General features: G+C 47.6%; 1 protein-coding gene across 1 annotated transcript in view; it reads right to left on the bottom strand.

The window, feature by feature from the left end:
- Positions 1 to 9,479: 9,479 nt before the first annotated feature.
- Positions 9,480 to 16,929, bottom strand: part of LOC126335625 (uncharacterized) — a 36,124-nt gene continuing 28,674 nt past the window's right edge. Inside the window, exons 2-3 of the mRNA XM_049999080.1 lie at positions 10,656 to 10,972; positions 9,480 to 10,547 (exon numbers count right to left, since the gene is read on the bottom strand). Coding sequence (XP_049855037.1) covers positions 10,099 to 10,547; positions 10,656 to 10,972 — 766 coding nt within the window. The 3' untranslated portion in view covers positions 9,480 to 10,098. The remainder of the gene's footprint in view (positions 10,548 to 10,655; positions 10,973 to 16,929) is intronic.

Raw genomic sequence — 16,929 nt, 5'->3', positions numbered from 1 at the left:
CCACCTACCGACACTCTGATTGTCCGGACCTGCGGATTTAAGCCAAGGCTCAGAGCCCGTTCAACCAGTTCAATCTTCGCCGATGTGTTATTACCCGGATGCTGGATACACGACGATCGAACCGTACTGTGGCCTCCCTGGCTGGAAACTTGCGACTCGTCGGTATCGACTGGTTGGCAGTGTCTTGGACTTGAATTCTCTACTAGTGACTCTGATTTCCCCTTGGCACTCCAGCCAGTGAAGTGTTGTGTAGTCGAACGTAAACGTTGAGCAGCGAGGTGTTTGATTGCGATCCGTCGATCACATCGAATGAGAGTGTCCACTCGTTCCAACATTGCAGGACTCATAGTTGTGTGCGGCCGCCCGGTACGTGGAGCATCGGACAGGTTTGCGCAACCTTCTTCGATGATGACACAGCCTTGCCAAAAGACTCACAGTGCTTTCGTTCACTGCCAAGTCTTTGTAGAGATTCTGCAAGCGCTAGTGAATATCTTCGATGGTCTGGTTTTCCGCCAAAAGAAACTCAGTGACAGCCCTCTGCTTGGAGCGCACCTCCGTTATGGACGCCATTTTGAGGACTACGTATATCGCCGCCACCAATCGGAACTTCATGAAACTACAGTGGTTGGACCGGGAATATTCAGCACTTTTTCAATGGAAACTGGCCGAGAAAAAATGTGTGCTGAATTACTTACAAAAGACCTTTCGTAGGGTGTTGTTGGCTACCTCTTTCAGGCCGTGTTTTCCTGTGTTTTTGGCTGGCTGATCTCCGTTCCCATTCGGGTATTACAGTGAGAAGGTTTTTGTTTCGGCACTCCAGGGTAAAACGCTTTGTTTGACTCTATAGTTGCCTTATTATTTTTAGGGCGAATTGCTTTGCCACTTCTTCTACTGTTGCACGTGAAAGATTCTGCCGTATGTCGTCGAGGACTGTCAGGCTCGAATAATTTACGAGATGTAGCCGCATAACGTATTTCGACAGGCGAACACTACGCCAGCTTCAAGGCGAAAATTAAATAACAAAAACAGTGGGACTCGTTGGTACGTCAATCGGACACAAAAATCGGAGAATCCTGAAAGACAATACGTATCAAATTAACACCACCACTCAAGGATAACCAAGACTGGACAATATCGATAACGAAATACGAGGGTCAGTCAAAAAGTAATGCCTCCTATTTTTTTTCTACGTTTAATTGTCAGGAAATTTAAATGCAATTACATAGGTTGAAAACCACAACATTGAGGATCATTTTGTCATTTTTCAATGTAATCTCCGCCCATCTCTACAGTTTTGGTCCATCTTTGAACAAGGGCATGTATCCCAGCACGGTAAAAATCACAGCTCTGCTTCCTAAGCCATTGACGCACGGATGTTTTGACGGCCTCCTCATCTTCAAAATGAATCCCACGATGAGCTTCTTTTAGTGGCCCGAACAGATGGAAGTCTGATGGTGCCAGGTCAGGGCTGTATGGGGGATGAGGCAAAACTTCCCATCCAATTTTGACAATCTCGTCAGAGGTGTGACGACTGGTGTGTGGTCTTGCATTGTCATGCAAAAGAAGAACATCTGCCATTGATTTTGTTGGGCGAACTCGCTGAAGACGTGCTTTAAGTTTTTTGAGGGTTGTGACGTATTGAACAGAATTTATTGTGCATCCCTGCTCCAAAAAATCAACCAGAATCACACCCTCTGTATCCCAGAAAACTGTTGCCATAACTTTCCCTGCCGATCGCACAGTTTTGGATGTTTTCTTCCTCGGCGAGCTTGTGTGACGCCACTCCATTGACTGCCTCTTTGATTCGGGTTCAAAAAAATGCACCCATGTTTCGTCCCCAGTCACAATTTTTTTCAGAAACTCATCTCCCTCCAAACGGAAGCGCTGCAAGTGTTGGGAGGCTATTGTTTTCCTTGCCTCTTTATTCTGATCGGTTAACATTCTTGGAACCTACCGTGCACAAACTTTTGAGTACCCCAATTGTTTAATAATCGTGATCACACTGCCTTTACTAAGAGAAATAATGCGACACACTTCATCTGCAGTCACCCGACGGTCACCACGAATGATGTCATCAACTTGCTGAATGTTGTGTGGAGTCACTGCACTCACCAGCCTGCCGCTCCGCTTTTCGTCAGTCAACGGTGTTTGCCCTTCAGCTTCCTTACAACGACGAACCCATCGTCTAACAGTGCTGACATCCACTGTCACAACACCATACACCTTCTTCAGTCTTTCATGAATGCGTATGGGCGTTTCACCTTCTGCATTCAAGAATTCAATCACACAACGCTGTCTCAAACGAACATCGATGTCGGCCATCTTACAAACTTCTGCTGTGCTGCCACCTGTTGACACAGAAAGTTACTACTGCAGTGGATTGCAGAAGAAGGTTTGAGGAATGGCGCCAAATTCAAATTTTTCACTTAACTTAATTTTTTTAAGTAGAAAAAAATGGGAGGCATTACTTTTTGACCGACCCTCGTATTGATTAACAACCCGTGTGTAAGTAGCGATATCTCTGCTTCTCTGTTATTAGCCTATGGGGTAAGCTCTGCTTCTCTGTTATTAGCCTATGGGGTAAGCAATGTCCCAGGCACGATTGAAGCAAAAGCTTCCTCCAAGGTCACGTGATAGTTCAATATTAACAACATTAATAACAGTGTGCCACTAACTGGAAGTTGGAAGTGCATGACTGAATCCCTGTGTTATTATATTCTATTGATTACGAGATGTAGCCGCATAACGTATTTCAACAGGCGAACACTACGCCAGTTTCAAGGCACAAATGTTACAAATGTTAGTGGCGCTAGTGCTCTATAATACCTTTGGCTTTATCCCTCCCTCTCTCCGCCTCTACATCAGGGCGATTTCCAGCATCCTTCTTCCGGATGTTTAACTTCGCCTTCACATGTACCCTTCCTTCCAACTGTAACGTGGCCTTGTTCCCCCCACCCCTTCACAGGACCCCCGTTTTCCTCTCCCTTCCTTCTCCCCGAGCGGATTTTCCTCCTTTTCCTCCCTGAGTCCCTGCACCGTCTTCTCGACTGTTTCGCTCCCACGTCCTTCCCTCCCTGGTCCTTTTCGGAGCGCCCCCTGTCTGTCTCACCTCCCCTCTCCACCCCTCCCCAGCTCTCCTTTCTTCCCTTCTACCACCTCTCCATGCCACTGGCAGATCCTCTCAATTTACTCATGGTCATCGGTGTGTTAAATCAGTGTTGTGTTTGGTGCTGTTCTCCAGTGCATCAGGAGCTGTGCTTTTAATTGTTTGCTGGACTTGTGTATAGCGTTACTATCAGTGATTGTTATGTGATACGCCGTCCGTCGATACTTCCATCCTCCGGGCATTCTTCGCCTTGTGTTCTTTAATTGTGCCAGTATGTGGTTTTTTGTATGCGCTACTTTTTTACGGTTTTTATCTCCATTTTACAAATGGTTCAAATGGCTCTGAGCACTATGGGACTCTACATCTGAGGTCATCAGTACCCTAGAACTTAGAACTACTTAAACCCAACTAACCTAAGGACACCACACACATCCATGCTCGAGGCAGGATTCGAACCTTCTACCGTAGCGGTCGCGCGGTTTCAGACTAAAGCGCCTAGAACCGCTCGACCACACCAGCCAGCAAAGTCCATTTTACAGGTGCCCCCTTTTTGTCTGTTTTGTTCCCTACTGTTCCCCCTTTTCATATCAATTTACGCCATATTTCCTCGATTCTGTTATTTTAAATGTCTTCTGTTGTGTAATTACTGTATTTCGGCTGAAGATCAGCGCATAAGCTGCTTCCATTTCTCCCCAGATGGGGCATTGAAATACAATAAAGGAAAAAAAAATATCCTGTAACCCCGTCCTCCACGGTCCAGATAGTCTGAGCAGTGTTTGACATACTACAACTGCAGGGGATATGGTAGACACCTGTATTACGTACCCCGAAATCTTTCAGAGACCAATGAAAGGGCCCTAATCTTAGACGGTGGTCGAAAAATGCGCTACACAGCACGTTTCCTAGGAATACAACCTGTGCAAGGTAAGAAAGCTGTAGTCGTAAATGCTACATATTTCTTCTCTTCACCCGACTAAGGGCGATTCGGTAGCCGTATGTGCCTCTCTAATCTGTGTCTCACTGCATCCATCCCGACAAAAGATAACATCACAGCAAGCTAATTAAGCTGTCTTTCAAGATTTCTGAGCCAGACGGTGACAACTAGCAGCCTGAAGGCGTAAACCGGTGTAAGTTGACCTCCTATTAACGGCATTTCTCAACATCACTACAAGTTTCAAAAGGCTTGTCTAACTATGTATAATTCAAATCGCGCGTCATTGTTTTAAATTCAGGTGATCCATGGTCATGACTTTTGTGCATATTTCGCCGGATCCTTGTTTGACATAGGCCTAGCACGTGACAAGTTGCACCTCTTCTACTAACCACTGGACGACTTGTACCATCACGGAATTACTGATCACTGCGCTTGTTGCTCAGAGTCGGGTGGGCAGCTGCCTGCTCACTGCTCTACTGGAACACACTGTTTGGACCCCGACCACTGAAGGAGGCTGCCCACTGGCCCCCACAGGGAAAGCAAAGACTACAATATGCAACGCGGATTACAGAGGATGCTCAGACGAGACAATTAGTACAGGGTTGGGAAACAGGAAAGGGAAAAAGGATCTGGTACAAATGCGGCCGTTCCCGCAGAACACTGTTTAGTGTCTCCTCCGGAGCCGTCAGAGTTTTATATGCCTCGCAGTGACCTCTTGATGTGTTGGAAGTATGATTCCACTCAGCTGATGAAGTGGGGCATCGTCACAATGAAGGTTATAGTGACCACTGCTTCAGTATGTAGACTTTCTATCACATTTTGATCGCAAGGATTATTTTTTATACACTGCTGAAAAAAAAATGCAATATCCTCAAGGAATGTGAGAGGTGGTAGTGTTAATGATTCGTTTGCCGCGGTCATTGGCAATCGCTTGGTGCTCAGGAGGCTTACCTGTGCAAACTTTGTTTGGACCCCACAGTCGCTAACTTTTCTGAGTTTAGGGGTGAACAGTGTTTGCTACATTCATTGTCGGATACAACCGCGCACCACTGACGAATGCATGCTCCGCTGAGCAGTTCAGCCATTTGTATGGCGCAGTACCGTGGTCCTGGATGGACGTATCGGCGGATTGCTGCACATGTTGGCCACAACGTATCGCTGGTGTGTTCTGCTTCCAACAGTGATCGCTGGGACATTCTCACACCTGTAGACCAGGTTCTGGATGTGCGTGTGGTACAGACGCACGTCAGGATCGACACACTGTGCCAGCAGCTGTGGCCGACCGAACGTACGCTGTACCTGCTGTGTCATCAGGGACCACCGGGAGCCGTCTGGTTTCTGCAGGATTAGGATGACGTGTGGCCACTGACACCGCAGAGGTGTGGCTACGCTGGTGTCGTGAGAGCTGACTGCACAGTGGAACGTCGCTCTGCCGTGAAAGTAGGTTCCCACTGCACGCGAGTGACGGGCTTACACGTGTGTGGCGCGGAGCTGGTGAGCGGCCTGTTCCAGAGTGCTCTCGCCCAACACACTTACGTCCCAGCCCAGGTTTTATGATTGGGGTCTATTAGTTGAAACTCGCGGTCACGTTTGGTGCTTTCTCGGGGTAAAGTGACCAGATCCCGCTACATTACACAAGCGAATATCTCCGTGCTACTGCCATTTCTTCGACAGGAAGGTGTTCTTTTCCAGCAAGACGGTACACAATCAAGTTAGACTTCTGCAACGCGACGTTTTCTTCGTTGTGAACAACTGAAGTTACCAGCAAGATCGCCAGATCGATCTCTGGCCAGCTGAATACGTGTGGGACCTGATGAAGCTGGCTAGGAGGCCTATGAGGCACCACTGCCCAATTTCAACAAAAGGCGCAAGATCATGATGATGATTTCGCAAGATGATTACGATTGTTTGGATGCAAAAATACACGCCCACCTTGCCGTAGGGTGGTACGCTATGTATTGATGCGACTCTTTGAGCACCCTTTACCGCGACGTGTGTGTTTCATTTCGTCCGAATGACGAACTGGCACTTCGCTTGTCAATAAAAAGACATTATGCTTGAGGCTGATTTATTTTCTTCCGCCAGTGAATTTTGGACAAAACAAGTTGGGCCAGAAAATTCTTAATGCACCATAAGACAGGCAACTGCTCCCTGGTCCAGAAATGTAAGCTGGGTTCCCCAGTGCAGGAAGCATTTTCCAGGCGATTTTGCCCAAGCTGTGTATTTTGCGCTCATTCATATCTCTCATAGAGAGATCTCAGTATAGTTCATTCATTCTATCTCTCATAGAGAGATCTCAGTATGATTATTGTTGAGATTTCATACTGTCGACAGACATCAGACAACTGGCTGTTCTCCGCGAAATGGTTTATATCCCATGAATATTGTAAAGGTTTCTTTTGACGGCGTCTATGTATGTTAAGGAGCTCATTTCAGTGGCTGCTTAGAGGAATGTTGTACCTTCTAGCGCCGAATGCCACATAATTTTTTTTCTGTTTAGCACGTGTTACAGACACTCAGTGATTGAACAAACGACACTGTAAGCACTGAACGTGTACAGAGGGGCCATTTAGTCCTCTCGTTCGTTAACGCCGTGTGGGCCAGAAGAGTGAGCACACCATTTCTGGCTATCGACTGATTACTAGGGCCACCCTGTCGCAGGAATTTAATGCGACAGTCCAGAACGGGTCTCGCGTAGGGTTCGGTGGGACGGTAGGAGTCCTCTCTGTACACAGTGTCAGTTCGTATACACAGTGTCAATTCGTATCTGATCCTTAAAGGTTTTAGAGACAATCCGAACACAGCCTTCCCGTCCGTTCTCTCTGCGCTTCTTACTGTACCGTTGGACACGTAAGCGCTGTCATCATATGGGATGACAGGAATTATGTCTTCTTCCTAAAAAAAAATTCCCTTCTACAGAAAGATAGTACTTATGTATAAAAATTTTAGTGTGTGAAGACAGCGTTTATAACAAACAGTAGCAGCTTCTGCTGTCTTCTAGATTGACACGGACACAACCAACCGACTCAATTTGGGTTACGTAGCTAGTGAGCTGGCGACCGGAATAATACACCAAGCGACCTGTTTTCAGTCAGACCTGTTTTCAGTCAGTTTTAATGACATCTCGGGGCCAGCATGAGCCTGGTGGCAGCAACCACTCCTCGTCTTCTGCTGCTACTGGTTTTCGCGCGCAGTTGCAATTAGCTCTGCCCTCGCTACTCGCTTTAAAGCTGCGTCAAGACTGCTGCTGCGGCCATTGTCAGATTTCTTTGAAAACCTGTGAGGTGAAGCTTTCGATGCAACCCTGCGGACAGTTTCTACTGCCTCTGCTGACATCGTGTATATGTCATCCGGGTAAGGAAGACAGCCTTGTCTGTCGATAGCCAAAAAGGGCGTGCTCACTCTTCTGGCCCACACGGCATTAACGAACTAGAGGATTAAATGGCCCCTCTGTACACGTTCAGTGCTCAGAGTGTCGTCTGTTCAGTTACAGAGCGCCTGTAACACACACTGAACAGAAAAATTATGCGGCATTCGGTGTTACAAGCTATGACATTCCACTAAGCAGCCACTCAAATGAGCTCCTCTTCTGTAATTTTAGCCTCTCGGCCAATAAGCGAGATGTTTGGTGAACTTAGTGATAGCTTTCTTAATTCATTATACAACGTGGGCTCTCGAAATTCTGTAAGGTGACCAGTAAATATTACTGCTTACTTGTAGCGCCACCAACCGGTTTCTTGAATACCTCTTTCCATGCAAACAAAAAAAATCCATAAACAAAGCTTAATTCCATTATTTGGATCGAAGAAGGCTTTTCCAGGTGTGTCCTGTCGTACTACATTTACGTGTTCGGTCCATCTTCAGTCAGTCTGGACAGAATTTTGACATACTTGACGGCTATCACTTGCTCCAGAGACTGGTACCAGACGCCGTAGTCAAATGAAGTCGAACCCTTTGGTCTATTAACGCGCACTACGTTACTTCTGTTCGTGTTTTGGTTCAACTTGCAATCCTTGCTTCGGTTACTGACCCACCGCAAGTTTCTGTGCATTTCGTAACGAGTTCCTGACCTCTGGAGTTGAGATGATGTGCTGCGAAAGGAAGCGCCGTAAACGAGGAGTTCCGCAGATACCGGTCGCATCTGCTCCACGTTTTAGAGATGCGCTGATGATGCCGTTTGAAAGCTTAGATGGTGCACTGTATCACCGAAACCTGTCAAAGTTTAATACACGCAGCTGATGCTCCGTGGATGTGCGGAATGCTTCTGAACACGTCACCTCCCCACTGGAAACTTGTACCCCAGAGAGAAATTGTGATTCACAGTAATGTCAGCTGAACCTCTGTAGCCCAGTTCTCTGAACTGCTGCGTACACAAGATGCGTCTGTTGAGCATTCGCTGCTTCTTACTGCTTCTGTGCGAGTGACATGTATATCTACTATCTGGATGCAGATTGAAAGGTAAGCTTATGCATTTGCTCGCTTTTAGTACATCCAGAAAATCTGTGAAAGGAGAAATTGGAATATACTATGGTTAGAAGATTCACAACGCTGCTCTACTTTGCTAAAATCAATGTATCAGGCTCTACTTTGCGAAAATCAATGTGTCAGTGAACATCACAGTCAGGCTCTACTTCAGGCTCTACTTTGCGAAAATCAATGTGTCAGTGAACATCACAGAATCCACTAGTGGCCTTCAGTTTGTGATGTATTCCCGAAAAATTGCATGTAATCGAACGCGCAGTTACGAATCAAAGTGGCCTCAAACAGTAGCATAACTCACTCCGTAGGGTACGGATGTGAGCCCCGCCAGAGGGCAGGTATACCACGTTAGCGCCGCCTGCGAAGACTGTATCTAGGGAGGCTGGTGTTTAGTATGTATAGCACCAGCTACTAGCGCTCATTCACACCTTCACTGGCGAGGTCCAGTGACTTCATCTTAGACGCTTATTGTGGACAGGTCCAGTGAGAGTCGCTTATTGTGGACAGGTCCAGTGAGAGTAAGACGTAAACAGTAAGACGTAAACGGTAAACGCCTGTTTGTGGCAACCCAGTTGCATTATCCGATGCGCGGTTTGCATAACGGCAACGAGACTGCAATGTGTGGGAGGCGTGATAACAGTACCAGACTCAGAGACCGGTACTCGATTCGCGTCATTCGATACATCGTACGTCACGTGTGTCTATATGTAGGCGATCCATGTAACTGCACAGATGTCCAGTTTGCATAAACCAGAGAAGAAAATGCTATGTTATATCACATGGTGGATGCAGTAACAGTTCGTATTATCCTGGAACATGAGTAGCTCATCTCGTATGCGACATGTGAAATCTAGGGATGAGCTTAGCCTCCTCATTTTTGTAGCATTCAGACACAAACGTGGCACTTAATGATGATGTCTTGTAGCATTGCCTCTTCATCTCTTATTGACATCACATGTTGATCGATGGAAATGTGTTATATTGGAAATAAGAAGACACAGCTTCTTTTCTATAAAATATTTTACTGACAATTTTGTAATCCAGTACATCAAGGAGGGGTGACGAAGACAGCCCATTAATAATGTTGGGCAGAAATAGACTGCCCTTAATTGTGAGTCAGCAACGTCATCTGCCACCCCGAGGAGTCAGCGATCTCAGCAACACACTCGGGGAAGTGCAGAAGTACCGAAGTATTGGCCGATCGGTCCCAAGCCTTAAAGCACGGAGTGAACGGCATTCGCATTAAACGTTATGTATTCGCGTTACGCGAATACGGTTTAATGCGAATACCGTCACACTCCATGCTATAAGCAGGGACTGCCACCTCCTCGGTCAGCAGCATCAACGGCGATCCTCCTACCGCAGCATCGGAGGGAGCGGAAGCCTGTGTTAGCATCGAGGGAAACCTCGGCCAGAGCGTGGGTAGAGGCCGTGTTTTAGCTGCAGCAAGGGTCGACGCACTAAACTGGCCGACACCGTGCCACAGCTAAAGGACCACACCTCACGCTCCAGCTCCGGAAATCCTTGCTCTGCTGAGGCTACGACTCCATCCTCTGCCACGGCAAGGGGGCACACCTCCTCATATTGCAGGTCGGGAAAACCGACTGTCTCCGCTTCGACACGGGACAGAAGTAAATACGTCCCGGTCGCAGCTCGGACGGGCTTTCCCGGGGCCATAGCAGGATAAGGAGGCAAACCCTCTACAGCTACAGCTTCGGAGAGAACCGTCTGTCACCGCTTCGGCGCGAGACAGAAAACAAATCTGCCGCATAGCGCGGAGAATTGCCCGCCTACGCCTCAGCTCGGACGGGCCGTCCTCGGCTGTAGCAGCGGAGGAGCCGTCGACTGCTTCTGATCGGGAGGGAGCAGACGCTGCCCGGTCTGAGACGGTCGGCCAGCTGCTTAGGTACTCCGACACTGCCCGAGTGCACGGGGACCGCGTCCTCTGAGGGAAGCCTCTCCTCCCAGCCAGCGTTGCCTGCAGCTCCAGCCCTCGAGATGGCCGCGCCGTCTCCACACAGGCAGCGCCTGCAATCACCAAAACGCGCCGCTCTTCTAACACTGCTGCTACGTGGGTCAGGGCATCAGTCGCACATTGCCCACCCCCTCTGTGAGACAGCAGTGAACGCTACTCACCCGCTACGACGGTCGACGTCCGACTGCAGTCAATGCGTCGCCTCAGCCAGCCGGTGAGACACCGGTGTCTGGCGGTCCTCGTACACTGAGAGCGCGCGGAGTGGCGGCAGGCGTCCACTGCTGGGTGGAGGCTGTGGCGCCGCAGGGGGCGCCGCCAGGCGGCGGCTGGGTGCAGCGGCGGAGCCGGCTGCGCTGGAGAAAGGTGCGGGGCGCGGGCGAGTCCCCACAGGAGGGGCCAGGGAGTGCGGGCCCTCCCCACGCCCCGCGGCCCTCCTGTCTGCTGGATTCTGTCGCCCGGCAACTGAGGCGCTCCTTCTCTTATAGCCGGTCGACAATGCAGGACGCCGTTACCGAGGAAATGAATCCTGACGTCTCGTTCCACCCATTGTCTCCAACAGTTTCGTGCACAAAATTCGCTCTTGTACTATCATACGCATTCGACGGAGCGGAAAAGTGTACGGACCACCCTCCACCCTCTACCACCTGCCTGCCTGTACTTTGAACCGTGAGATTAAAGCATCCATAGCTGCTCTACGCAGCCGTCACACAGCTACCCAAACTTTGCCTCTCACGTCAATTTTCGCGTATTATGAGTCTTATCGGAAGGGAAATTCCCATCTATAGGGATCAATAAGAGTTCCACAAAAATATTCGCTCACTTCGTCCACCAGATCAAGAGTGTGGCAGACAGAAGGGGCCAGGTTGTTGCCGTGTTCTTTGACTTTCGCAGTACACTTGATACGGTCGCGCGCTGACGCTCAGTGAAGAAAATGTTAGCTTACCGATTGTGAGTGGAGTGGACTTGAAATTATGTACAAGATGGAATCTAGCACGTCGTTCGTAAGTAGACGAGACTCACGGGTGCAAAAATTACTTCGAAAGTGCTTAAGCGATGGTTACAGGGCCTAAATGAGCAAGTGCGTATCTTGACCACGTTTGTGAATGATACTGTGAAGTAACAGAAACGTTGCAATGGAAGAACACCGTATTCAAATGCCTTTACACAGATTAGTAGTTGGCCACGAAACGTGAATAAACGTAGCGTGAGTAAGTATAGCTGTGCTCAACAGCAAGGCTGGTGTGTGCCGCACACTGCTCTGCTGGACACGGTCCCACCACAGTCGCTGTTGCTTCGCCCTCCTTACACGGCCAGCTACAGGGGGGCGTACAGTTTAACGTGGGCTTCGAACCGCGGCGGACTGAGGCCGTCGTAGATCAGTGCAAGACACGAATGAAACTGTAGTCAACGCAAAAACGGATTGAACCTCAGACTTTCTGATTTATGCCCTGTCACTTTACTTCTGAGTTACCTAAACAGGTATCACTCATAAACAGGTGGAACGACCATCACCTGAATCCATTACGAAATGGACCGCTCTTCTTTGGAGTTTTACTATCCCGTCTGTAACCCCCTCATATGGCTTCTCCAGTAAAAACGACGAGTGAGCTCTCTTTTCCGTGAAATTTAGGAGACCTCCGTTGCCCAGTGTTTTCTGGTTTTTATAGGCGAACAGAGCATGCTATGTTCCAAAAAAGAAACCGTGTTTATTCGTACGCAAAAAGTGTCACCATACCCTAGCACAGTGTATACACCGAATTACTACAAGAAACTGATGTCAGTGACACGTTCTGTAGTTGTGCAGCTCCCTCACAAACTGAAGCGACCTCGGCCTAACCAGTTCCGTGGCGCGCCGCTTCCCACGATACACTGAGGCTGTAGGAGGGGCCACCCGCTGCCCTACGTCTTCCATACAGACGACAGCTGGCTCCCCACCACGTCCTATAGCCCTCCTTCTGTCTGGCGGTGTGAGCTATCTCTCGTTTCCACACTCACTCACGTCTACGCCTGCGTCCGCGCTATGCTCGAACATGTCATCTTCTACGGTGAAGCAGTTATGGATGCACGTATTTCCATTTTCGGCTTTAATTTTATCTTCTTCCGTCCCGCTGGTTTAATGATTCACGAGCATTCGGACAGAAGACTTTATTTCATTGCCAACTTTACGTAGGACTAAAACTGTGTAGGTTCTTTTTGACAACTCTGCTGGTAGGACAGCACATCCGAATTTATTGAGTCCTTATCGGATAGCTATCACTACTCTCGATTGTATTTGGTCAAGCTTTCGTCTACAGACAAGATTTAGGCTTCCTCTTGTGACGGTTTGCCCGCCCACATTTGTATTTGCCACGCTACCGACTGTATGAAACAAGTCCACATGCCGCGTTCACTTCGGGGAGAGGTGGCCACACAGTGGCCTGGACAGGTTCGGCTCACGTAGCGAAGGCTAGAGTCGTCTGTGCCTCGGCAGTGGAGCGCACTCTCAGCGAGGCTGTGGTTTGCCGAGAGTGGACCTGCTTGTGAAAGCCACGAGTCGGGGTTGCTGGACAGCGAGGCTTCGAGCCGTCTGTCGCTGCTCTGTCTCGTGTGAGACGGCGTGGGAGTGTACAGCAAGATCTGTAGCTGTGGTCTGAGATACGTGGGGAGCGTTGTTTGTTCAACAGCAGTGAAGTTACATTTTGTATGTGGTTGGTCGTGTCGGTTTGACTTGCCACGTGAACTCTGAACTTAATTCATCATTCTCTTTGCAAGATACATGCGACTCTACAGTCATTTAGACATCGTCCTTACACTGTTTTGTACTGTCAAGGTGAATTGCTAGCACGTAATTTTAGTTTAACTACGGATGCCTCTATAGATGGTACTGTTAAGTGAACGTGTTATTGGCTGGTATGAAAAGCCTGTGGCCGAAAGGGTTGTATGGCCAATAACGAAAACTTCTAGGGCAAAGTTAACTGAAATACAATATGTTTTAGATAGTAAATTATTAAATTTACTCAATTTAGTTGCCAAGTTATTGAAGTGTCAAAGCAGTTGTGTGTATCGCAAGTTACTTCTTGTGATGCTTAACATTAATATTGTGAGATATTTTCAAGAGATCTTATGCAGATTTCATCTAAGCATATTTTGGTCTGTTTTGGGCTAAGACTTGCACGCAATGGGCCGCGCACTGGGCGATGTTGCAGTCCCTTTAGATGAGTTGTGTAGAGCCCGTGCCTGAGACACACAATGATTTGTATCTCAAAACTCGTGTCAAAGTATTTTAAAGTTTTAGGATTTGGAATCTTTCTCTTAGAAAGGCTTTTATTGTTTCTTTCTCAAATAACTATTTGATAAAGATGTTTTACTAGTCAAAATGGCATCGTTCGATGAATATAGTATCCAAAAGCAATTTTGACTTTATAAACAGTTTTTATGCAAACTAAATATATCAGAGTAACGTGATGTTCTTAAATAAATGTGTAGTATGAGTGCAGCCTGCTTGTGATGTTGCTCAGCCCACCACGTCATCCTTATGTCCCGTTGAGTTTTCTTTTAATTTCAAGGTAAGAATTCTGAATCTGCTACAGTTTATAGTAGCTTCGCAATAGTTTAGTTGCAGCATGGGTGGTCTGCTCATTCCTCTTCCTCACACATGGCGGCTCTCTGTGTGGCCTACAGTACGTCTCGACTTGCGGCAGCCTTCTTCCGTATTCTCGTCAAGACAGCTGACTGCTGGCTCTGATCCATGTTCAGCTACTTCCTTATCATCCTTCTGTCGCACTTGTTAACTGTAAAACCTTTACTCTCTTAGTGAAGCCCTTCAGGTCACGCAGTCTGTCAATAAACTTACGCTGCAGACGATAAGGATGTTTTATGACCAGTCGTGCTATGCTTGTGAGAGATCAGGAGTACCCGGAAAAGACTCCCCTAAACGCCGCTTTTCATTTCAGCGTAAATTTTTACAAAGAATATAGATTTAATTGACTGCCTGATCAAAACCATCCTGACGCTACTCCGTAATTCGGAACTGATGGACTAGACGCCTCGAGAGAGTTAGCCCCCAGTACACACGGAGGCGGGGAGTATTCTGTTAGTATAGAAGCAGGAATAGCAGATTGGGTCGGTCACGAAAGCTCAGAGAGTTCGACCGTGGACCAGTCACTGGATGTCATCTGAATAACAAGATCCGTCAGAGACACTGCAATCCTTCGAGAGCTGTCCAAGTCTGCTGCAGGCGATGTGTGAGTCTGGAGTGGCAACGAGAAGGAACAAGCAAAGCTGAACCAAGAACAGGCTGACTTAATGTATTGACGTACTGTGGAATCTTAAGCTATGATATTTTCAGCACTTCCCTGAATTTTTACTAGAACTGACACTATTCCAAAACCACTTGCGTTGGTGTGAAGTTCTGACTCAACCATTTTCGTATACAATAGTTGACTTGAAGAAAATGTTCGCGCCTCCATAAGGACAAGGAAAGATCTTTCTTGGACCTCGTTTCTGGAAAACGTGGAGTGCCCATGCTTAGTTCTTGCAAGAGAAGTATCTTGGTAAAGAAGTTCTTAACTTTCCAAGAAAATTTCTCAGTCACGGCGACTACTCATATTTTCTGACTCCATCGATATTCTCTAGGTGTCCCCAGATTTTCATTTCTTGGCCGACGAAGATGAATTTTTTACGTCTGAAAACACTGCAACACAGTTATTAGACAGCTCGGATATTCTTAAAAAATCTGTGAAATAACGGCAGTATCAAGCAGGTAGCAGAAACATATCTTCCATTTAAGGTGTCGAAGCAGGTGGTTGAAGTGTTACACATCCAAACGACATCATCTTAACTCGTAAAGGCCTCCAGGTGTTATGATGGTAGTCTTTCCCAGTGAGTCTTTCGGCCTCGATTCGTGAGTAGCCTGTCTACATGTCCATAGCTGAGTAACATTTCTCCTTTCAAGCAGTCCAGGTGTGATCGATATGTGGCAATGGGTGCACATCCTTCTTTGTGGTTTTGTCTAGTCGTCTGTAGTCGGCACAGAAACTACACGTGCCGTCCTTCTTCTCCACAAGAAGCAAGGAAGAGGACCAAGGATTTTCTGAATGTTCAACGATGTCATAATAACATCGTCTCCTCCACCTCCTTTCAGATTGTGTCGTTGATCCAGCTAGTTGCCATATGAGCGCTAGCTAATTGCTGGGTGAGCCAGAGTGATGATATGGTGTTTCAACATGAGGTGCTTCGTCTGTCTCTCCTCTTGGTTTGTTGCCCGAAAATTGGGGCACAATGGCTGTGACTCACCAAAGTTTTTTCCCGGTCAGGTCAGATCCTGTTTGTAGTTCGATAGTAGCTTTCTCCCTTGTATTGTCTGTAATGGTGGCAAAGCACGCTTCTTCACTGGTGACACCAAGTTTCACTACCTGGACTAGTCCGGCTGCCCCTATGCACATACTTTAGGGACGAGCTGTGGCTGCTTGTAACAGTTAACGATTCAAAGTCCATTCTGGTCACCTACAGTGCTTATTATCGTCGTTGTGTAGACTTGCTTTCTGAGCCTGAATGGTTTTTACAACCGATAAGAGATTCACATTTTACCTCAGCATCTCGACAGCCGGCTGGAACTCGGCTTGTTGATGGTGGCAGGATAACAACTTGTTCAACGGCAAATAACCGATCAGAACAATCTTTTTTTGGAATACCTTCGTCGATCTGGAGATCTGACCTTCGACAGTCTGTGGCTTCATGTAGTCCCATTCAAGAATAACGCCACACTACTGGGGTGCCATCTTCTACATTTTCCATTACTTCCTGACTTATGGTTGAGATCATGGCTGCTGTCGCTTGTGTAGTCGTTTCAACATTCCTGACTGGCATATACTCCTGTATCTCTTCTCAGAGCATGTCCAAATTGGTTTAAATGGCTCTGATCGCTATGGGATCTGAGGATCTGAGGTCATCAGTCCCTTAGAATTCAGAACCACTTAAACGTAACTAAGAACATCACATACATGCATGCCCGAGACAGGATTCGAACCTGCGACCGTAGCAGCAGCGCGGTTCCGGACTGAAGCGCCTAGAACCGCTCGATCACAGTGGCCGGCACGGAGCGTGTGAGAGAGGCGAGCTCATGGTGGCCTTGCACAACTGCCACGAGGAGCACATTCGGCAGTTGGTCACTCTTCTTTCACCAGTTTCTTTTTCTGTTATATTTCCACTATTCGCTGGCACCACCTTGTGTATTCCTCTGTCATTGTGACGTTCTTTACCAGATAAGCTCGATAGACGTCTTCTGCGACCCCTTTTCTATAGTGTGACATTTCGAAGGCTTCTGTCATACCCGGATTTACGATGTAACATAGGGACAAAGCATTCTGTATGTACTACGACTCTGCCGTTTCTCTACATTTTTAGGCCTTGACTTGCTGTTGATCGTCACCAAAGGCTTTCCTCAGTTTGGCTTGA

This window comes from Schistocerca gregaria, chromosome 2, assembly GCF_023897955.1.
Source record: "Schistocerca gregaria isolate iqSchGreg1 chromosome 2, iqSchGreg1.2, whole genome shotgun sequence".
In the NCBI taxonomy this organism is placed as follows: domain Eukaryota; kingdom Metazoa; phylum Arthropoda; class Insecta; order Orthoptera; family Acrididae; genus Schistocerca; species Schistocerca gregaria.
This window is presented reverse-complemented; position numbering and strand designations above follow the sequence as displayed.